At 35.2% G+C, this 24610-nt stretch overlaps 1 protein-coding gene and 1 pseudogene across 4 annotated transcripts; one reads left to right on the forward strand and one right to left on the reverse strand.

Annotated features, from left to right (window-relative positions):
• Positions 1–3924: 3924 nt before the first annotated feature.
• Positions 3925–16418, forward strand: LOC145574861 (choline transporter protein 1-like). Of its 4 annotated transcripts, none has more exons than XM_081632728.1 (11): positions 3925–4301; positions 4945–5114; positions 6925–7283; positions 7461–7606; positions 8296–8479; positions 8637–8710; positions 10298–10411; positions 11989–12345; positions 13420–13680; positions 15271–15498; positions 15972–16418. In XM_081632728.1, exons 2-11 carry the CDS (start codon positions 4963–4965, stop codon positions 16155–16157), a joined length of 2061 nt encoding a protein of 686 aa, XP_081488854.1. In that variant the 5' UTR covers positions 3925–4301; positions 4945–4962; the 3' UTR covers positions 16158–16418. The 4 variants fall into 4 exon arrangements, with proteins under 4 accessions (XP_081488854.1, XP_081488855.1, XP_081488853.1 ...); XM_081632729.1 differs by having other exon boundaries at positions 3925–4286; XM_081632727.1 differs by having other exon boundaries at positions 4948–5114; positions 15972–16417.
• A 3524-nt stretch (positions 16419–19942) lies between these two features.
• On the reverse strand, positions 19943–22339 carry LOC145576773 (SEC1 family transport protein SLY1 pseudogene; annotated as a pseudogene).
• Positions 22340–24610: the final 2271 nt, after the last annotated feature.

The raw sequence follows: 24610 nt of genomic DNA on the forward strand, positions 1-24610 counted from the left end.
TATATTTTATCTGAACTTAAATATATGGCCGGGTGCACCAAAAAATATAATGCCAGGATTGAGAAATATATTTTGGAGTTCATCAGACTGAATGCATACCTCTTCACTTGTGATGCAGCAGCAAGTGCCCAAATTACTTGAATTGTTACTTATGGATGTGCTAAAAATTGATTTGCAATCTAATACCTGGCCAAAATTTACTTTCAATAAACGAAAACTCTCTCTTTGCTTGAACCTTGTTAGACAGTAAACATATAGAAACAGAAAGTTTTACTGATACCTTTAAGTATAATTAACCCTTTAAAAATTGGATAAATCCACTTCTACTCATGTTTCCTTCAAATCTTTGGTTATATCAAGCTTGCATACTTGGAATACTTGGAAATCATAAATAGGCTTGACTACTTGAAGTTACACTCTTTGGGAAGTTTGCAACATCCCGGCTATCTTTCATGAAATTAAACACAGAAAATATATATAGGGTTGAAATGAAAATAAATGCTCTTATAGTTAAAAATTAGGTACCATATACACCTTGTAGAAAATTGTAATTAACCCACTTGGCTCATAAATATAATAAGCAACTAGTGTTGAGATTATAAGATGAATATCACATAATTTGTTTATTAAAAAAATGTGGATTTATCTACTACGTATTTCATTCTGGGTGTAATTGAAGTAGGTTGGTGATCAATTGATAACGAGTTGAATTAATATATTCATACATAATTCAACCATTCATTAACATTAATTTGATAAGTGTAAACACAAATTTTAAATCTGTAAAATATACACTCAAAACAAATGCAACAAAGTGTTAATTTTATTAATTTGAGAATTTTGGGTACAATCACTAATTTTGTCCTTTGATTTGATCTCCACTTTAGATTTGACTTGTTTCACGGGCTGACTTGATTCTCGAATAAGGGCTGTCGAGGCTTGATCTCGATCGAAGATATTTGATATAGACTTTTAACTTGAATTGTTGATTAACGAGGCTTGATCTCTCGATCAATGACTATTTTATGTAGAGGTTGAACTACATGGGCTTGTGATGACGCGCTTGATGTTTTGAAGTTCTTCCTTTGTCTGTGTTCAAGTCGTCCAGGCTTGATCTCTATCTCTTCCACGGGTGATATTCTAGAGTACAATGGCATGTCGAATGTTTGTTGTTCTTCTTCTAGGTTTTGAGATGTTCTCCGTGGAAGTAATTGATGAGAGGTTTTCTCTGGAGAGGTACATTTAGAGTTTTAATAAGTTTTCTCTGTTATTCTCTTGATTTCCTCCTCTCCCCAAGTGATGGGGAGAATGCTTTAGTATAGAGTGAAGACACACCTCAGGGTTAGCGTTTGATATACATTGGAGTTGGGCTTTTGACTTGGTTATCATGACTTACTTATAAAAGCTTAAGGGCCTGTTTTGTTCAGCTTAATTTCAGTTCAATTTAGTTTATAATTTCTTTCTCTCATAAAATATTTATTTCAGCTCTATTCTGTTCAGTTCAGTTTAGCTCAAATCAGTCCAGTTCAGCTCATTTCAGTAAATCAGAACAAGGCTCTAACTCATTCAGTAGGTTTTCACTATTAAATAAACCATTTAGTTAAAATAATTAAAATGGGTTAAAATAATTTATTTCACCCAAAATAATTAATTTAAATAAAAAGTCACATAACACCGAGTCAATAATTTAACTTTTGACCCGTACATATCCAACGTGACACATATATAAATTTTCGTGCCTACCATAAGGTAACACTAAAGTTAGTTAGATGTATTCAATGCTAATTTGGCATCACATTCAAAGTTTTGAATATAGATAATGAACTTTTTGTGAAAAATTAGCAAATCAGAAAAACTTTATATGTAGGGCATGTTTTCATACGTTTATTTTCAGTTCAGTTCAGTTCATTTCAACTCCTAATTTCCTTCTCTTATAAAATATTCATTTCAATTCAGTTCAGTTCAGTTCATCTGATTTCAGTCTATTAGAACAGGTTATTAGTAAGGAAATAAAAACTTTATAATTTGAAGAAGAATTTACTAATCTAAGTTATATTATAATAGTACTTCGTATGACTTTTAATCTAATGGAGTAGGAACAAATCGCTCAATATTTAATACACTTAATTATTTAAATTTCTATTACTCTCCCCGTCCCATTATTTCGTGCCTGTATTTCTTTTTGAGTGTCCCAAAATATTGTGTCTGTTTATAAAAATAGCACATGATTATTACTTACTCCCTCCGTGTTTTTTTAAGTGACACACTTTTCTTAAACGACCGTTTTTTTTAAGTGACACACTTCCTCTTTTAGAAATTCCTTACATTTTAATAATATATCTTCACCCCACTATCTCTTACTTTATCATTTCTCACTCATTTCATGGTCCCCACTTCCTCTCACATTCTTTTACTTTATTATTTCTCACTCCTCCAACCTACCCCACTAACATCTTATTTTATTAAAGTCAATAAAATATCCTAAAACTACGTGTCGGTCAAAGTGTGTCACTTAAAAAAACACGAAGGGAGTACTTTTTATCTTTCCCATATAAAATACACATATACCAAAAAAAAATCATTACTTACGTTTTTTTTATATAATATTTTCATAATTACTTACTTTTTTATATATAATATTTTCTACTCCGTACTTTTTATTATAAATGGGACGGAGGAAGTATTTTACTTAAAAATTCTTCTATGGATTTTATTAATGCACATTTAATACTCGACCAACCTCGGCTAAATTGGTAGAAGTGTTCTTATAGTCTAACACCATCTTTCTACCTAAAAGAGATTCAACCCTAATGACTTACAATGACTTGTGTTAGTCGTGTTATCGTGTATTCCACATTATGAAACATATTAAATGAATTTAAGAGTTAATAAGTAGAACAAGTGGAGAAACTATATTTGAATCACAATCATAAACAACACTCCACTTGATCAAAATAATTCATCAAATACATGTCCTTACTTTCTTCCTCCCTATTTTTTTTTTTTTTTTTTTTTTTTTTTTTGACAAAAGCTCCCTACTTATTGTTCATTTGTTTCTAAATGACACAAATAACATTAATTAAGAAGCAAAAATAGTTAACTCAAAATCCAAAAACTTGATCTTGTGTGTTTGTATGAATGTATCTAATATAATCTAACTAGTAGTTTTTTTTTTTTTGGATCTAACTAGTAGTTAAAAAAAGGTCGGTTTGGTTTATACTAGTAGTAATTTTATTACAACAATAAATAAGTTAGAATTAATTAAATAAATAAAACCAATCTATCAAAAATGAAAGCAATACCAATCAAACTCATTTAAAAAAGTGAAAATGTCCAAATCTGCCCATCTCTCGCCTGTCAAAGCTGACTTTGGTCGTCCATAGTTCCTTAACCCCATATTCCCTATATCTTTTGTCTTTAATATCAAGATCAATACCCAACAAAATTTTAAATATACTTCATTAATAAAATAACAAGAAAAAACAAACAAAGAAAAGTACAAAAATTAAAAAAAAAGTTAAAAAAAATTAACAGTCTTTGTCAATTGTCACAAATTAAAAACTAATATAGGAAGTACTTTTTCCATTTTTCCTTAGATGCAACACATTTTAAAAAGATTGTTTCAATTTAGATATATTAGTTTTCATTTTAGTTAATAAATTCTCTATATTTTTCGTATCATATGAGTTTATTTTTTTTTATTTCTCTTTATCTATTTTTTTATTTATTTTGGTGAAGCCGAGGGGCAAGCTCCATCTTTATCTACTTCATCTTATTAGCTCTTAAAGGTACGCAATTTGTAAAATGATGTAAAAAAAAAAAGGGACAAAATATACTCCGTATTAAATTAATTTAAAAGAATTAAAAAAGTAATACATCAGTCTTCACACTACACTTAGCTTAGTACCACTGGTAGAGTGGTAGTTTACTGTAACACTGTAAGAACCCATTAAACACTGCTTCTTTAAGCCAAGCTAAGAATCTTTTTCTGCTACTTTTCTCTCATTTTCTTCTTTGTTTTCCACTGTTGTTTTTCTCCAGTTTTTTGAGCTTTCTCTCTCCAAATCAGAGCTTTCTCTCTCTTAAAACTGAGCCTTTTCTCTTAAAAAAGTGAAAACCCATCTCTTAAATTCTTCCCCCATTAATACCCTTTTCTGCAATCCTGTTTAAAAAGCTAAAACCCTTGTAAAAAAGTAGAAGAAAAAAAGGGTTGAGCTGTTCTTTACCCATTTTCAATCTGCGCCGCTTCGGCCGCCGCCAACGCTTAGATTGTTGATTGTTAAAGGGTTAGTGTTCATTTGGTTAGTAGCTCTAAAATTTGATTTGAATTTGAGTTACTTTGGAGTTGAAATGTGGAAAGTTGTTGATTTTGATGGTTGTTTTTAGTATTTTGTTGAGATGATTGTGAATAATTGGGTATGTTGAATTGTGGATTTGTTTGTTTACTTGTTTTTGTTGAGTTTGAGTTTGCATTTTTTAGTTGAAGTTGAAATTGATGTGAAATGAGATTGGAATTGAAGTTGGAAATAGGATGTATGTAATTTGAAATTGTTTGTCAACTTGTGAATTGAAATTAGACCATATTTGTTGTTGTTGTTGTTGTTTTTTTTTTTTTTTTTTTTTTTGTGAAAATGAAGTGTTTCATTCAAATCCATTCTTTGCTAGTGTTACTTTGATAAGGAATTGTTAAGTATTTGTCATTGTCAATTGGAAATTCGGAATAGTTAATGAATTGGTTGTCGACTGGTACGTCGTGCCCTACCATTTCTAAAATCTACCACTGGTTGTGCTTGTATTGAAGTCATGTTATTTATGGAAGCCCTTGATATATAAGTATTGTAAAGACAGAATGCATAAAAAAATACTTTCATTTATGCTTTATAGTCCAAATGTTGAATAGTTCCTTGCTTCCTTCTTAATCTGCCTCCATTATTCTCTCTTAAGCAGCTAGCTCTCCCTAAAATGTACCCATCAAGTGACGGCGGCCAGCTGGGTGGAGTTATACAGAAGAACAGGAAATGTAGAGACATAGTGTTCCTTGTCATCTTCGTAGTATTCTGGATTGCCATGATTGTCAATTCAAGTTTTGGGTTCAACAAAGGTAACCCAAAAAGGTAATACAAAAATTTATCATAAGACTTTTCTCATTTTTATATTTTCAGTGGTTTACTTTCTATATATTTCTTACTTAATATAGATATGCATGTGATGTGAGTCATGTGACCCTTTTATTAGTTTTTATGGAAAGTTCCTTGATTTTGTTGAATTTGCTTAGATGTCATCTTTACATTTGTCATTGCTCAATTGAGTAAAGAATGAACTTTTGTGACCTTTCCCTGAATGCCATGAATGGGCTACGGTCTGTGAGATTCACCTTTCATTCTGGAAAGATTGAAAATTTATAGCATTCCTTTCCCCAGTTTTGTTACTATGATATTCTTCTGATTTGTAAAGTCTAGTTAAATGCAACAAATCATGATTCTAATCTTACAGTCAGATGCTATTCCTAGGTGGTTATCAAATACCTTGGTTTTTTCTTCATAAAGGAAAATGACAATAGCAAAATGCCAACCTCTGGTATCTGTTTATGGACAGAATTAAAAGTTGAACTAATAACTTTTTCATGTTAAATTATCTTCTAAGCAAACATGCATTGGTCAAATCTTCCTGCTGCCTATCAAAGTGTTCATGATTGTGGAAGGGCTGTGTGGGATAAGCCGGATAACCAAGAATCTGCAGAAAACCAAGAAAGATACAGTGTGCTAACTCAAGAGCTGGAGTAATGCCGTTACATTGGAATGAAGCTGTCATTACCTAATTTGTTAGGGCTCTTGCTTTGTAGGAAGGACACACAAAAAATTAAGAGGACTCATAGCTACTGCATCAGGGGCAACGATTTGAATTCTATAAAAGGTTTATGCAGCCTTCATTTTAAGTAAATTTGTTTTGCGTTCATAGAGTTGCCGAGCCGATAAGTGGGATAGAATGTACATGTGGACTAGGACAAAGTTTTCACATTAAAATAAGCTTGAAGCCTTGAAGGTGATATATCTGGTGTAAAATCCAATATTCAGTAGCTTCTCCAAGGAGCAAATGTATATTCATGCACGAAACAAGAACTGAAGAGCTTTATGCAGCAGATTAGGTATTCTTATGAAGTTCAAAGAAAATGAAATGAATAGTAGTTGTGAACCTCGATTATGGAAAAGATGTGTAAAGGGAGGCGTAGATGGTTTGGGCATGTTAAAAAAGAGTACCCAGGTGCTCTGGTGAGTATATTGTGTAAGATGAGCATGAGATATTGTAAGTGTACGAAAGATGGACCCTACAGAATGGGAAGTAATCAGGGAAGAATTGGCCCATCTAGAAATATTGTATGATGTGGTCTTTGAGGAGATGGTGCAACCATGCAAGTGACAGTGGCGGATATTGACTTTAGTTTATCAATTTTTTCTGTTTGAACCTTCCAACTTTTGTTTTAACAAAAATGGTCAGCTACTATGCCATTTAATACTCATATTATGGATACCACAATTTAAGGGTTTTGTGAATTTGTGGGGCTGGGTCACTGTAGGGTGTAGGCCATAAAGATCCTCCTCAGTGTAGCTGACTAAAACGACAACTTTCTACAATCTTACTCAGCTCCTCTTTGATAATTAGTCTAGGATTTTAAGTTATATCCATCTCGCTGTGCACCATTCCTGTGCATGTGTTGACTTTAAATACTTTATATAGTGGCCAATCCAATAATTTCTATCAGTCTTTAATACCCCCCCCCCCTCCCAAAAAAAAAAAAAAAAAAAAAATCTGTAACTTACCTGACAAGGTGTGAATTGATCTTTGTTTTCTATATGTTAAGGTATATTGTTTCAACCAGTCAATTTCCTTTTATTTCCGTAAGTGGTAGTTACTTTACATTTTCAGGTTAGTCTATGGTTTGGACTATGAGGGAAATCTATGTGGTGACAAAGATGCCCATCGAAATCTCCGTGAACTAGAACTCAGATATTGGGTAAACCCTAACCAGGTGCATGAAAGTGGATTAAAGAACTCCGCGTTCAAGCTGGCTGATGCCAGGAGCATTTGTTTGTTGGATTGCCCTATTCCAGCTGAAGATTCCCTTAACTGGGTCTGTGATTACCCTGATGGAGATATACATCTCACTTTAGATGAATGGATTGACAGGAACTATGATTATTTTGAGTTCCTTACCCCAGATATGAGAAACAGTTCACTTCAACTTCAAGGGCCTTGTTACCCTGTCATATTCCCCAGTGTTAATGGTATGTTAATTTTTTTTTTTTTATTGTGTGACCTTTATACTGTTCATGCAGTCATGTTTCCTTTTATTTTCACTATAGTTGAGATCATTTTATCTGGTGCTGTAGATATCTTGGATAAGGACTTAGGGATATTTCTCTAAATTCTTTGCTTTTACTTTTTTTTTTTAAAAAAAATAGTTTTCTGGAGCTGCCAATTTATTGCTCGTCCGTCAAACATGTCTTTACGGCATTGGCAGCAGATGGGGGGAGTAAGCATCAACGAGGGACTTGAAATTGACAAGTCAATTCACAAAACAATGAACTCACGATCTGCTGTCGTAAAGGTGAGGGACCTTTTAATTTACAGAGATTTTTGTTACTTTTGACTGTTCGTGACAGTGTTAAAGTCACCTTATTCTCATCACAATTTGTTGACATGAGGATGTTTTAAGGCTTTCTCCTCAGCGTTATTTATCTTTACGTTATACTTTTAATTTAAAAACCATTAAGTAAACTTTTGTACCTGTGGGTATTGATATTGTTTCCGTAGGAACATCTTCCAATGATTTGTGTAAAAGTGTTTGTATTTGGATTTTTGGAATAATAATGCTAATCAGGTCTATGAATGAAAGATGCCAAGATAATATTAGTAATTTACCATGGACTTTTGTATTCTTGTTTTCATGCAAAAGCTCCTTGTGTCTGATGGATGCCAAAATGTGACATGACTGATAGTCTAACACCTATTGGCCAAAAATAAATGAAGCAAAAATTGCTTATTATAGGTGAACCGTGAACCTGACATTGTGAATTTGTGGCCCTTGGACCTTTTGACACAAATTTATATTCAGAGATCAGAATACTTCGGAGTTCTGACTGTCTTCATGATCTTAAATGCTTGTAGTGAATGGCTCCACACGTGTTTAAAAGTATATACTAGTTTAATATTTGCCTTTTGAGTTGTGACCTCTGCTGTACTTATCATTCAGGCCTTTTTTGGTCAAATAATTGTTTAAATATCTGCTTTCTGCAGAGGTACATGGCTGACATTGGAAAGTCATGGTTTGTACTCCTTGTTTGTGGTGGGCTCCTGCCACTTTTCTTGTCAGGGATTTGGCTGCTGTTGATCCGGTATCTTGTGTCTGGGATGCCATGGATAACAGTCGTACTTTTCAACATTCTCGTAGTATCAGTTACTATGCTTTTTTATCTTAAAGGTAAGAGATGTATCTTTAGAAAACTGCTCCCTTTTTCTGTTCAGAAATCTAAAACTTAAGTATATTTCAAATTATACACTCTGGAGTTTTATTTTTATATTGGGGGTTTATTGTTGATTACTACATACATTTAATTAGCGCACTTTGTCGTTCTCAGCTGGGTGGATTGGAAATGATGCTGTTACACCCATTGTTGGCGTTCATGACCCATATGTTCATGTATATGGAAGGGTAAGTTCTTTTACCAAATTCTGACTTTACTTTGGGCCTATAGATGTGAGTTTTGCGCTACAAATCACTTGGAGAATTTGGTTAAATTGCTTTTACTATGACCTATCCTCTTGTAAAGGGTTTGTAAAATTACGAGGATCGCGCCAGATGATACTTTCAAATGATCAATTACTGTCAATTCAAAGGGATTGTATGTCACCAGCAGGCTCATATGGTGGAAGCAAGAATAAGTGATCAAAATTGTGGCTGAATCAAGTGTAAACAGTTATTTTGTCAAATTAGATGATTAGAGCATGAGCTGACAGCTGTTCAAAAGAAGTGAAATGTTACAAATAAAGAAATTGTTTGAACATAAGATATATTACAAGTTGGTTCTACTCTTTTGCAAAACTTAAAGGATTAATTGATATAGTAAAGAACGTGAGATTTAATCAAGGAAAACTTCTTAGACCTAATCTGGAAGTGAAGAACCTCCACTACACGGAATTTAACTCCAAAATCTTCCACTAAGATTGGGAAAACAATTCTGTTTAATACTTCAGTCCACTTGTTGACTCAATCCCTGGGAACAATATCTTCAAACTGTCCATTCTCACTAATGTCCAATGTGCTGTCCTCATGATTTTCTAGCTTCTTTCATCCCTTTCTCATAATTACAACAATTTACTCTAACCCCCACAGTGAGCAAAGTAAATTAATTCGTCAAATACTCGTAAGTTTAATACTATGCGAACTCTGTATTTTATGTAGTGTATATGGAAAATGAAATGACTCAAACTCAAAACTTAGGTGTTGTTTTGTTGCCTTTAGTTTCCATAGGCACTCAAAACTCCCATGAGTTTCCTTTTAGGTATGTTGTTTGGTTGACATTAAAAAGCAAATATGGAGGAAGTCACAATTCATGGGAATTTCCACTTCCCTCAAAACATGGGAAGTTACTTACCCACCCCACCCTTGGTCATTCACAATTCCTAGGATTTACAAATTCCCACTTGACAACCAAACACTTTTATGTAATTCCTAGGAATTTTTATAAAGAAAGTAATTTCCCATTTATTAGAATTTTCCGTGGGAATTTACTTCCCACATCAGCCAAACAAGGCCTTAGTGTTTACCTTATGATTAGCTCACTATGCAACTCAATGATTATGGAAATTAATTGAGTAGGATTATCTGGGAAGGGAATTGGGTGTCAAAATTTTCAAATAAATATTGGGTATCATAGTCCTTTGCTGCCTTTTAAAGAGTATAAGTAACAAATTTGTCTCTTACTTGAACAATAATTACCAAACTAATTGACTGGGTTGTATATTATGGTCTTATTAACGTGCAAATTGCGAAAATTTTTTGATGATACATTGATACTACACTATTTTGGGAAGAATAAAGGTAACAAGAGAGCTTCTTCTATGCATTAAGACTTATCAATTGCTTTGTTAGATGGCTTACAAACTTCTGGTTGCCTAAGATAGGGAGGATGCACCAAGCTGCTGTTTCTCTATATGGCTTATTCGTTATTCCGTAACTACCAATTTACTGTTGCTGGCATAATTTTCTTATTAGAACATTTTTTTATTTGTGCACCAGGAGTTGACTCACCTTCGTGTTGCTGCAATTTTGATGACTGCCGTTATGGGAATGGCCATCCTGGCATCAATTGCCATAGTTAGACGCATCCTTATGGCAACATCAGTCCTAAAGGCAAGTATAATCACCTGCTTTCATGTGCTATGATTGAGTTATTATTTGTCTAGCATTTGATTTGTATGCTTGGATCCTCAAGATTGAGTTTGATGGATATTTGGTTCACAATGGTCCAGAAATAAAACTCATGCAAAACTACTCTGAAATTTTCAGAGAATTATCACTCTTGTGAAATTCGAGTCTTCAGACTTTAACATGTATTTGGCTTTGTCATTGTTTGCTCTACTTTGAAATGAAATTATGAACACTGAGCTAAGACTTTTGAGGTTTGGGTTTATGGTTATCGTGCCAAAGTTTAAAGAATGTATTGTTGGAAGACGCATGATATTCTTTGGGGAATATGTTAATGTTTATGCACCTTAGTCTGTTTGCTATATCTCGGGTGGGAGGGGATTAGATTTCACTGTGAAGGAAGCTTCCAAAATCGCAAAATGCGAGCATATCAGGCATCTTTATCAAGTTTGAGGGAACTATTATTACAAATATACACTATATCATAATAGTGAGTATTTACATATATACTAAAGTTGTAACTTGAGTAGGAACTTTCAGTCTACATGCATTGCTTCTATTGCCAAACATTACTCCGCTGGAAGTGGCCTACTTGATTAGGTGAGCAGATGACAAACTTTAGCTTAAAGATCAAATGATGGGTAGTTTAAATTTGTTTTTTTGTTTTTAACCTAGGGTAAGCCAACCTAAAACTGTAGGTGATGCCCAGTGGCGGATCCAGGATTTCCGATCAGGGGTAGCGTAATAGCGCATAGTTGTTTAAGACATTTAGAACTAAATTAAAATCGAACTTTTATTTTAGGGATTCAATTCATGTTATATAATTCCCCCAAAAACAATTAGCAAAATAACAAACTGAGTGATTTTGTTGATGCAATGTAACGTGTTAGTACATTATTGTGCTCCTTATTAATTGACAATTTGATTTTGGACATGAAATTCGTAAAACAAACGATTGTTGCAGGTAACACATCTCGTACATTTGACGGAGAACTTATTCAAAAAACAATACTAAGATATATTATACATATCAAAATAATTACAATAAAAAAAAAAAAAAAACTCTATAATAGTATGAAGTATCAAATTATTTTATTTTATTTTAATTAATACTAGTATTTTGTACTCCAATTCATATACATCTAAATTATCATTATGGTTTGAAATACTCCGTACTCTATAAATAATTTGTAAATTTGAAAAACAAAAAATATCTTTATCAATAAGTGTAATGGAGAAATTTAAATTACTAGTAATCAGGGGAATTTTTGATTTGGAACAAAGAGCAAGGGGTTAAAATACTTTAAAAAAAAAAAAAAAAAAACTCAATGAAAAAGAAGAAGTTGGGATTTGAACCTTGATGCCCGCCCAACACTAAGGTTTCACATATTTCTCCTTTTACCACTGAAGCAAAGCTTGACATTTAAAATATATGCAGTTTTTAAATATTTATATCAAAATACTGGGGGTAGCACATGCTACCCCTTGTGACTATGTAGATCCGCCATTGGTGATGCCTGTAATTGCACTTTTATCTGATGACATGTTTAAATTATTTCCAGGTTGCTGCAAAAGTTATAAGGGAAGTTCGATTTCTAATGACCTTTCCAGTCATACCATATGCCATACTTGGCATCTTTTACATGATATGGGTATCTGCTGCTTTGCATATATTCAGTTCTGGCGAGGTTCATCAGAATAACTGCGAATCCAACTGTTGTGCTTACAACCTTAGTTCAAGCAGGGTCAGCTGTGAGCGCTGTTGTGGTTATAGCATTCATTATACCCCTCACATAGGAATCTCCATCCTCTTTCACTTGTTTGGTGGTTATTGGGCAACACATTTCTTTATAGCATGTTCATCCACTGTCATTGCGGGTTCTGTTGCTTCTTATTATTGGACTCGTGGTGATTCATCGGTAAGAAATCGATTGCTAAACTCTTTTAGGCATATGCTATGGACTTGTGGTTTTGTGATTCTTTGAACATATGAATGCCCTTTTGAAAATTATTAGTCATTGTGTCCTTTACTACATACAATTTTATGTCCTATTTAAATATTTAATTAAACTTCTCTTGTTCAGTTATTTTACTTTTTTTAAAAAGTTAAATTTGGAAGGGCCCTTGTGGTGTTTTAATGCACATTGAGAGGGAGAGGGAGAGGGAGAGGGAGAGAGAGAGGGAGAGAGAGAGAGAGAGAGAGAGAGAGAGAGAGAGGGAGGGAGAGGGAGAGGGAGAGGGAGAGGGAGAGAGAGAGAGAGGGAGAGAGGGGGAGAGAGAGAGGGAGAGAGAGAGAGAGAGAGAGAGAGAGAGAGAGAGAGAGAGAGAGAGAGAGAGAGAGAGGGGGGGGGGGGGCGTGTTGCTCAATTCATATGTTAATATTATGTTTGGGTGCTAGTTAGCAAGCGTGAGTATGAATCATATTTTTTTGCATGCTTTTGAAGGATGGTCCCCTAACTTGTACGGTAGTATTGCTTCTTTTGGTTGAGTTTACAAACTGATATTAACAGTTCTACATTCATAGCTTTTACTAGTTTGGAGTTTATCTCCACCATAGCACACATTGCATTGCATGCTATTGAAGGATGGTCTGTTGATCTCCTAAGATGTACAGTAGTTTTGCCTGTTTTGATTGAGATTACAAATTGGTGTTGACTGTTCTACATTCGTTGCTTTTACTTGTTTGGAGTTTATATACGCCAATAAATGCTACGGTTTACCATGTAACTTCAGGAAATGTTCTTTTATCAATTGAGGGGGGTATTTTGCAATGATTGCTTATTATATCTGCCTGACAGTCTATGCACGTCACACTGGCCATTCTGCTTTGAGTGTGTTATATGAGATGAATTGCATAGAAAAAATCAGTTCTGACTGGATTGCATGAAAAATATAAAATTGTCTACATTGCATCATGGGATATTCCCTCTCCTGATAGCCTAAAATTTCTGTAGTAAACTTATTTTAGACTCACTTTTGTATGCATTTTGCAGCCGAGAATCCCATTTTTACCTGTTTTTGCCTCAATGAAAAGGCTAGTCCGGTACAACTTGGGTTCTGTTGCTGTTGGCTCTTTGGTTCTATCTTTTGTGGAGTCAATCCGCTTTATACTAGAGGCAATTCGACGCAAGCTGAAGGTTTCCTATACTACGCCAGATAATTGGTTTGGGAAGATAGTCCATAATTCTTCCAATTGTTGCTTAAAGTGCGTTGAGTGGACCATCAAGTCAGTGAATCGTAATGCCTATATAATGGTAAGGTGGTACAAATCTTTCAGTTTGCTTCTAATTTTCATTTAAGCTGTTAAGTTGTCTGCCTAACCTAGAATGACCCTGATAGTGCTCAAGACCAATCCTCTTTACCTTTTTTAGTGGAATGCTCTTTATGAAACTGATTCATTAAACAGTCTGCAGTGTTTTATTAAATAGCAAAAGTTTGCCTATAGTTCAAGGATCAATTGGAAACAATCTTCCTGTTAGCTTTAAAAGTTTGGCTACATACACATGAGGGTCTGACCCTCCTACTCCGCATGCATTGAGAGCCTCTGCAGTGACATTAATCTTGTTTATCTTTATCTCCACACTTTAAAGAAGTGTCAAGCCTGAAGCTATCGCTGTTCACAGGAATGTCTTATGTTATACTGTTATTTTCATTTGGTAGAATTAAGAATGACCATCCCCCCCCCCCCCCCCCCCCCCCCCCCCCCCCCCCCTTTTTTTTTTAATTGTGTTTAAATTGCATTCATGCTAGTTTTTAGTTTTCAGCTATAATTAAAATCAAGACAGATCTAGAAAATGCAGTTTCTAGTTTTGTTCTCCATCTTTGAATTTAACATGGCTTGTATAAATATGAGTAATTTTTGTATTATATAACTTGAAATCACAGAGGCAAAAATTAAAAGCTACCAATTTTATTCAATAGCCCATCAATAGCTTTAGGAAATTCATGAATGTTCTGTCTTTAGAATGAGTTTTGGTATCTGGAGATGCTTTTGTTCACTGTTCTAGATTTTATTCATTATTAAATGAATTATGGTTACGTCATGTCGTCATGAACTCCAAGTCACCATTTGACCATATTCTAGAGATCAGCCTCTAAAGCCAGGTTTGTGTCTGTCAATTGTCCTACAAAGCTATCTTAATATGTAGCTAAGCGATGTGTGTGATGTTAGTCTTGATTCCATCAAATGTCTCATAAATAATGAAAGATTTTTTTTCAGCCTGGCTATTCTGTATGAAATCCAATAGCAGTTAGCAGGTTTATAGATCTCAATGTTACATTTTCTAAAGCAGTAGCTTATGGCCTTTTATTTTAGCATGCGGCTATTATGCCATACAGGATGTTAGCATCCTTGTTTTGGAATGATTAATTTGAACCCATCCGAGTCGGTGCTTTACAACTCATCCAGAGAAAAAAAAACACACACACACACTTAAACCTTTTCCAGTGATCAGACCAGTAATTATCTGAACACCCAGTAGGTTCAGGCTTGATTTTCATTATGATGCCTGTGACCTTGTATCCTTATCTGACACCTATTGCTTGAGATGAAAAATCGATACATTTCCTCCTTTTTAGGGTTTAAAATGCAAAACTCTTTTTAAGATTAAACTGACCAATATTTTTCTGAAATACATTGATACTTCTGTTTTGTTCAGTACTTAAAATACTTGTTTGATATTTTATTTATATCAGTATGTCAAGAGAAATTAATTGTCAAAGTTATACCTTGAAAAACATGGGAATATTATAAAGCAGAGGGAGTAGCATACCTTCTGATACCTGTGATCCTTAAACCTTCTTGCATGGTACGATTGCTTATATTTGGCAATTGTGATATGCAGATTGCCATAACAGGTAAAAGCTTCTTCAAGTCTTCCGCTATTGCAACGGAGTTGATTATGAATAATATACTGAGGATAGGGAAGGTTAATGTTGTCGGAGATGTCATTTTGTCTCTTGGAAAATTATGTGTTAGCTTATCAAGCGCCATGTTTGCATTCCTCATGTTGGATACTTACGACTACAAGTCTGCCCATAAGAAGATTACTTCTCCTTTGTTCCCAGTGCTGGTATGTATATTCATTTCTTTTGTCCGCTCAATATAAATGTTTTATCTTTTGCCTAGGATTCAAGTTTTAAATATTTTATGTTTCATCGCTTAGGATGTTGTCCACCCACCTCCATCCAATTAAAGAAATGGAAAACCTAAACAAGCTATCTTTGCAAAAACACATCCAGTTATTGTAAAATTGGTGTGCCTGTTTTATTTTGCTAGTTACTACTGATGGTGTTTAAACTACACTTTATTGCCTTGGTGATACTTTTCTGCATGTTCTACTTTACTTCCATCTTATAGACGTAAATAAATTGTCCATTATATATCCATGGTCTCGAGTGCCATAGTTTTGTTGTTTTCCTTCAAAAAAACCTGAGTATTTTGTATGAGGCTGACTCACAATAAGTTATTGTAATTCCTCCTCATGGGACTAAATAGTTGGAAGTGCTGCATCAACTGCCTGATTTTTAGCTCTTTATTTTGCAGGCGTGTTGGATCCTGGGTTATGTTGTTGCGACGCTGTTCTTTGGCGTGGTTGAGATGTCCATCGACAGTATTATTCTGTCATTTTGCCAGGATGCTGAGGAAAACCAAGGGACTGCTCAGTATGCACCCCCCCTTCTGCTTGAGACTCTTACAGACAAAAACGAGACCCAAAGACTCACAAATTGATCATCTGGTTTTTCTCAAGAATTTTGAAGCATGAAGCATGTTATGTATTAGTTGTAAATATAATTAGAAATTTTTTCTTTTACACTTTTAAACATTTATCCATCACTTGTTTAAACATATGTTGAATTTATTAGAAAAGCAACTCCTTAGTTAACTAACCTTGATTTAGATACAATCATAGCAAAGGCTAAAGCTTTATTTTGAGGTATGACTAATTAATCTATTAAGATGTAAAACATAATTGAAATAGGTCTGATGATATTATAATTAAATTTTAAGCTCATATCTTTGGTTGTCCAATATATGCTTGGACAGTTTCTATTAACTATGAAGCGAGTTAAATGTGACACAAATCTAATGATAAATTGGTTGACTAAAAGAGAAAAATGGTGAGGGGCATTCCAAAAAAAAAAAAAAAAAAAAAAAATGGTGAGTGGCATCAATTGCATCATCATATATATGATGTTAGTGTTACCTTTGTTTCCATATAATGCCATATAATGGACTAAAGGAGTAAAAATCACATATTAAGCCAAGACTTCGACAGCACAAGTCTGGTTAGATTGTTCATTAGTTCTGCGAATTCTCAGTATGACCCATTTTTTAAGGGAGGCCGATCGTTAACCCACATAAGAGAGATAAACAAGATGAGACACATAAAAACTGCGAAAACAAACGCCAAATTTTAAACATGCAATGAGGATATTGGGCTATTGGCTATTCTTTACTATTTTTTTTTTTTTTTTTTTTTTTTTTTTTTTTTGTGAAGGAATGGCTATTCTTTACTATTACTGTGAACTTTATTGGATCACAGCACCAAAACTCAGTTCAAAACAGAATACTTTCAAAATGAAGGAAAATTTGCTATATATTTGGTATAGGGTGCCCATGCCCCAGATATATAGACATTCCAGCTAAGTTGTGAAAAATAAGTACCCCCATCAAGAAAGACCATCCTCCCCTTGCATATAATTATTGGGAGTGTATTACATACCAATGATACCATATGTTAAAGGGCAACAATGAAATAAATCATTATTTTTAACTTTACTACTCAAATGGCTAGTTAAGAAATGAAATTTGCTATAAATCCTAACTGTGGAACTGATATTATCAAAAGTCAAAGGAAAAGGAGGGTAAGATGAAAGAATTGACTGAATAACTTTGCAAAGAGGAATATTTCAGGTAATGACATATCCACAGAGCCCTGCAAATTCAGCATTCTCTCTACATCATGTATCCCTCATCGCAAAGCAAATTAATATAATAGTGAACCTCGGAAAGAGGAGTAAGTATCAAGTCACTTCAGGGAAAAGAAAAAAGAAAAATAGCATTGTACTCATGCTATAAACAAGAGGTAGGTTTAAGTTGAGAATGAAAACGAGAGAGAGAGATTGCCTTCCAAATATTAAACCATGAAATTACATCTCACTCTTGTACGCATCTCTTCACAGCCTTCAGATCAATTTTAGTCTTTATTATTCAAAGCGGCATGAAGTTATCATAGAGGATAATTGATGGATTCCTCATATTCTTGTGTTGAATTCAAACAGGTGTTTTACACTGAGTTTTTGCCATGAGAATAGTTAGGATATTCAGTGCGACAATGGGAGTTTTGACAAAACTTTGTGTCTAGAGATCAATCAATTTTTAGAGAAAGAAAACCACGTCACCTATAGCCAGCCTTTAATACAATAAACATTTTAGAAAAAAATGACATTTGAGCTGTGTAGAGCAGCATCTAGAATAAAAGATCATGTGATTAACATATGTCAGAAATTCAAAAGGAGTATGATTGAACTGAAAACACAACTCACCAAGAACTTGATGGATCATTTGCATGTCAAGTTGAAACCCATCTCCAAGCATTTTGAAAAGAAAGTCTTCTATTTCTGCATGCAAGCTATCATCCTTCCCAGTATTATTAAATGAGGCAGAAAATGATTCATTTGAGTGCACTTCAGATGATCGCATTCTTATGGATTCTTTTGAGTGAACTCCAGATGATCGAATTCTTATACATTCATTTGAGTGAACTTCAGATGATTGACATTTTGTAGATTCATTTGTTGACATTAATGACTTCAGACATTCTTCTCCAGAATTCCCAGAAACATAGTTGTTTGCGGGACCTTTACCATTTCCTTCATCAATACATAGATACTTTGAGGTGCCTTCAGCACATAAATCTAATGATGATAAAGAAGTTGCATCTATGCCATCTTTGGATTCACAAGTCGCTGCAGTAGTTCCCTGTAATACGTAAAGAATGACACCAGCCAAGTCCACATTACTATTTGCTTGGGAGTAAGCAGAAGCAAAAGTCTCCAGTGAAAAAGAGGACCCAAAAGCTTCAAGCAGCAGCTCCATATCCCTATTACAATCTCTGATTGATTGGGGATGAATAACACATTGAAAAAACCATTCAAAAAGTAATATAAATAAGACATGATGCATGAATGGTCTTTCAGAGTAAAGAAACCTAAGCCAGAAGAAAGCTCATGCAATATCAATGCAGAAATTTTACCAGATTTTGTTAAAGCGTCATCATCTAAATCTAATAGTGGAATAAACTAAGGGTGAGCAGGGTTCAAGTTGTAACACAATATAACATGCACGCGGCCTTGAGGCTTGAGCTAGCCATATGAGTAAAGAAAATGCAGCATACAATAGTTAATCACATTTCCACAAGCATTAAACCTTCAAAAAAAAAAAAAAAAACTAGAATTATCCCTCTGGGTAGACCCCTCTTTCTGACAAAGTTCCAAGCCACTAGAATAACGGATTAAAGGTCTCCGTGTATCTTTTCTCCCTATCACCCAAAAGTCACACTAAACCAAATGTTAGCATGTAATAATTAAAGTAACTATGGAACTAAAAAGATACATAGAGGTCATGACCATTTGAAGGGGAAAAAATGCAAGCAAACAAGAGCTTCAAGAGTCGTCAGAATAGAATTAAATTTCCAAAATATCACTTAGTAAACCCATAATTCCAATCATCAACAAATACGTATTTTTTCAGTTCAGTATTGTTCTTCAATCTCCATGCACATCAGAATATATAGCAATGAAAATTCCTTTAATTTAAGATATTGTGCGTATCATATCACACGAGCGAACTAATTCAAGCAAGGGAGCACAAATGACAGAAAAGGCCAATTTTACAGTAGGAGGTTTACATGGTGATGGAAGGCTTACGAAAGTTCACCAGATACAGTCCTGAACCACCACGTAAATCAGCAGCTACTCGTATCCTGGAAGGTAAACATCAAGAAAAATACTATGAAATTTGTCATGCAAATTAGATTTTCATAAAAGAGAGAAAAATTGTCCCTAATCATTTCAAATACCACATAACATAACTAACCAAATAATCACTTCATTCAACTATTATAAATCAAAAACTACGGTACTATAGATGATAATACAATCTCTGAATACAAAAGAAACATCTAAGTTTCCAACTCGGCTAATTTTTTTAAATTCTCAATAAATTTTGGCCACAAATTAAGTGTCAAGTGTCCATGCCCATTTCAAGAGTGTCGAGTATCCAACACGGGTAATTTAGGTGAAATGAAGAGCTCGAGCACCATACCTAATAAACAATTTTAACGACAAACTATTTCAATCATACATTTCACAAATTTTGAAAAAAATAATAGTAATAAACACCCCAAAAATTCAAAACTTTCAAAAACCAAAGACAAAATTCGTAATAAATAACAACATAATCAACCAATAATTCTATCATAAACGCAAATTGTGCAATTTTTAGAGCATCAAACATCAAAAAAATATTAAAAAAAATCAACTAAAGAAACAAGAATCACATTCAACAAAAAGATGATTATCAACAACACAAAAGAACAATGCAGATTAATTAAAGATTTAAAATTTAGTATAAGAAGAAATTGAAGAGAACTTACAGAAAAAATATAGAGATTCTTCAATGGAGAAAGAGAGAGTGAAGAACTAACAAGTTCAAAAATAAAAAAACAATCACCTTTAAAGCTAGAAGTCGTTTACTGAAGATTAATTGAATCAAGACGAATTCCAAATGTAAAGAATACATGAATATTATAAAAAGAAGCTAGAAGAAAAAAGTAATGACATGTTCAGCACACATGTACATCAAAAGAGATTAAATATGAAGAGTATTCAGCAGCAAAAATTTACTCATTTTTACAAACTATATAACTATTTCGATACATCTTCAAAATATCACTGTATTCAATTGTGACTGATGCTTCAAGAATCAAAAGTATTCTAGCTTAGATTGACTTCCCTGCACAAAGGATGGGAACAGATGCCAACCAAGTCTGCCAATTTTCAGAAAAGCAAATGAACTCCTCACACTTATCAATGAGCTGAAGGCGCAGGATTAGCTCCCAATCCCATCTTCTTTCCCAGTAAGGCAAGTTGATCAACAAACTCTGCCCCAGTGAGAATTTCTGTTGTTCCATATATAATATGCTTGGCTGGCTGCTGACGGGACACAAGCTCTTGTAGGCTTGCATGCTCCACATAATTCCCTCCCCCAATCATAAACACAATAGCCTCCTTAAATGGTCCTCTAAGATGGCTACCAGAACCAGACTTAGGAGCTCGAGGATCAAACATCACATAGGAGTCGACCTCTGGGTTAGGTCTCCCTTCCATCAAAGCTTCAACTAATCCTTGCCAATGCCAGCTGCCGATCACCTGCCAAAAGATTCTTCATACCTGCAGCCAAAAGATTTCCAGCCCAGTCTACTATATTACCTCTGCTTGCAGCACTAGCAGAAGTCAAAGGAACATTCAATGACTTTATCTTTTTCACATACTGAAATGCACTAGTATCAACCTCAGCTTCTCTGAGTGCCGTTTCCACCATTTCTGCTTCAGATTGTGGAACAGTCTCCAAAGAAATAAGATACATGATAGCAAAACGGAGCTTATCCGTCTTGGAACCCTTCCCTTTAAACACACCCATCAACTCATTCATATCAATACTACCCCTAACCAACATATCATACTCTTTTTTGGCATAAGAATCGAGGGACCTCTCCTTAATCTCACCCAACAACACAGTTGCAATATTAGTGTGCTTATCAATCACTTGCTTCCTCTCAGTCAACTCAGGCAGCGAGTTAACAGCACTCATCAAATGCTTTGTGTTCCCAATCAAATCCGTCCCATCAAACTCTGCCCCACCAGTGCCACCAGTCCTCCTATTCACATCATCAACATCCTTCTTATACTTGGTCAACTGATTCTCAATCTCAACTGCCACCTCCGGAAACTCCAACCCTCCATTTGCCACCCAAAACGGATCCGACCCATCTAGCTCAAACGACTTAGTCCCTCCCTTCTCTCCTTGCACACTCACCCTATTAAGCCTCAATCCAAGTACATCATGAAACGACGAGGCAAAATTCCCACCTTCACTAAACAAGTTATTCTTAGCCAACAAATGGTCCCTAAGCCTCTGATCTAAGGCAGACGCCACCATTTCGGCAGCCCCGCCTTGCGGGCACCGAATAATCGGCACCACAGACAATGTAGCCAAAACACAGAACAACCCATCAACAACTTTGCCAATAATTTCCTCAATTTCTGTTTGTTCAGCTTTAGGATCATTCAATTGCACATAACAATTACTATAAGCAAGCGAAAACAAGTTATCCTCTAAAGTAACAAAATCCAAATACTGATCATGTACCTTAGAAACCCTAGAAACGGCGTCGTTTGATTTGAGAATCCCAGAAGCTAGATCCTCCAACAAAGGACGAGGAATCGAAGACGAGAAGTTGAGATGAAACGTATCGTATAGAGGTACAGCAGCATCCGAAACGACGCGTTGAATGTTGGCCGGAGTTGGGCGGATGAAGTAAACGGCGGGAACATCGGGAATAGGTTTCCGAGGTTTGTCGATGAGGAAGAAGAGAGTGACGCCATGCTTACGTAAGTCTTTGACATGGATGAGAGGAGAGAGTATCTTGAGAAGATTTGTCGTAGATCAAGATCTTGTATACTTCTTCGTTTGCCATTCCTGTTGATGAATTCACTGGTTGATTCAGATTCAACATTCTGATTATACATTCTGCAAACCAAACACAAAAATCGATTAAGATTTTAGATTGAATTGAAATAAAATTGGAGTTGGAAATCAGTTTTTAGGGTTTTGAAATTATATACCTGTTTGTTTCTGGCGAAGATTTAGAGACATTGTTATGATTTGGGGAAAATGGAGGTTTGAAGGTTTGCAGTAATGGCGGATTAAGATGAACAAGGTGTGTCAAAATAATATGAACGGCTTGACTTTCTCATTCACGAAGAATATATATAGTTACAAAGATATTCCTAACCCTAATATAATTAGGAATAAGATAGAATATTAGCATAACTAGGAAACCCAAAGATATTATATAATATTTCCTAATTATTATCTTAACATCCCCCCTCAAGATGGAGCATGTAGATCTCAAATGCCCATCTTGCCAAACAAAAACTCAAATTGCGCCTTTCCTAAGGCTTTTGTAAAAATATCCGCCAATTGAATCTTCGTGGAAACATACGATGGCTTAATCACTCCTTCTTTAATGGCATCCCTAATAAAATGACAATCTACCTCAATGTGTTTTGTCCTCTCATGAAACACCGGATTGTTCGCAATATGAAGTGCCGATTGACTATCACAGTACATGTTCATACCTTGTTTATGTTCTACACCCAAGGATCGAAGTATTTGTTTCAAGTGCTTTAACTCACATTGCAACCCCGTCATTGACCTATACTCCGCCTCTGTGGAACTTGTAGAAACTGTTGGTTGCTTTTTAGTCTTCCATGACACAGGAGATAACCCAAGCAATACAAACCAACCTGTCAACGATCTACGAGTCAAGGGACAACTTGCCCAATCCGAGTCACACCAACCTTCCAACTGGAGACTACTATCCGACCTTAGTAGAATGCCTTGACCCGGACATTTCTTCAAATATCTTACTACTCTCAATGCCGCTTCCCAATGTTCCTCTTTTGGACATTGCATAAACTGCAATAAAATATGCACCGAATAAGCCAAATCCGGCCTTGTGACTACCAAGTATATCAGACGACCAATCAACTGCCTATATTGTTCACCATCTGCGTGCTCCTTCCCTTCTGCTAAAGCAAGTTTATGATTTTGCACCATCGGAATGTCTGTCGGCTTCGCTCCTAGTAACCCTGTCTCAGAAATAATATCCAAAGCATACTTACGCTGACACACATAAAAACCATGTTTACTACGTGCCACTTCTAGTCCCAGGAAATATTTCACGGCACCCAAATCTTTCATTTTAAAACATTGACACAAGTATGCTTTAAAACTCTCCAATGCAATTGTATTATTTCCTGCAATTATCATATCATCCACATAAACTAAGACACTCAACTGCATTCCACCCTTTGAAAGAGTGAATAAAGAATAATCGGAATACGACTGTTTAAATCCATATTTCTTCAAAGCTGTGGATAATTTTTCAAACCAACATCTAGAAGCTTGCTTCAATCCGTACAAGGACTTATTCATCTTACAGACTTTATCTGAATTGCCTTTTTGAAAACTCGGTGGTACTTTCATATAGATCTCCTCCTCTAAATCACCGTGCAAGAAAGCATTGTGCACATCCATTTGTTGTACCTCCCAATTTTTAATCGCTGCAACTCCTAAGAAAATGCGTACCGTAGACATTTTTGCCACTGGAGCAAACGTTTCATTGTAATCGATCCCTTCTTCCTGATGATTACCGAACACCACAAGTCTTGCTTTTAATCTTAGCAGATTACCGGCCTCATCTCTCTTCTCAGTGTAAATCCACTTGCTTCCAAGTGCTTTCTTCCCTGCAGGAAGTGTTTCTAGATTCCATGTGCCTTGGTCTTCTAATGCTTTAATTTCCGCTGCCATAGCATCTCTCCAACCCTCATGTCTCATCGCTTCTTTGAACGATCTTGGTATTTTTGCTTCTGTCACAGCTGCAATATAGTGTCTGTGTTTCGAGGAAAACCGATCATAATTAACAAAATATGTGATAGGATAGAGACTACCTGAAGAGGATGATGGTGTTGACAGTGAACATGGATCTTTATTTTTCCGTATTGTGTGGGTCACGCAATCTCGTAGCTTCGTTGATTGGAATTTTTGCCTTTTTCCCCTTCCTAACTCTTTCTCACTTGATGAATTAACTATAGGGGGAAAATTCTGAGGTACACCCACATCGTGGGAAATTTCGGTTGCTGTAGGGGAGTCGGCCTCTATTTCGCTAGCTGAACCTGTACCTTGCTGCTGATCTGTCTCTGGGGCTACCGGAACCACCTGCTGGCTGCTGATCGTGCTCTCAGCTTGCTGCTGGAAAGCACGCTGCTGGGCAGCACCCTCCTGGACAGTGCAGTCCGCAGCTGGGCTGCGGTTGAGGTCTTTCTCCCGCGGCC

The sequence above is a fragment of the Chenopodium album genome, chromosome 13 (genome assembly GCF_948465745.1).
Source record: "Chenopodium album chromosome 13, dcCheAlbu1.1, whole genome shotgun sequence".
In the NCBI taxonomy this organism is placed as follows: Eukaryota; Viridiplantae; Streptophyta; class Magnoliopsida; order Caryophyllales; family Amaranthaceae; genus Chenopodium; species Chenopodium album.

Excerpts from the sequence above, each read along its gene's own strand:
- LOC145574861 (XM_081632728.1), top strand. The coding sequence starts at position 4,963 with ATGTACCCATCAAGTGACGGCGGCCAGCTGGGTGGAGTTATACAGAAG. Across the intron at positions 10,412-11,988 it reads TGGCAACATCAGTCCTAAAG|GTTGCTGCAAAAGTTATAAG; the intron begins GCAAGTATAATC and ends AATTATTTCCAG. Across the intron at positions 13,681-15,270 it reads ATCGTAATGCCTATATAATG|ATTGCCATAACAGGTAAAAG; the intron begins GTAAGGTGGTAC and ends TGTGATATGCAG.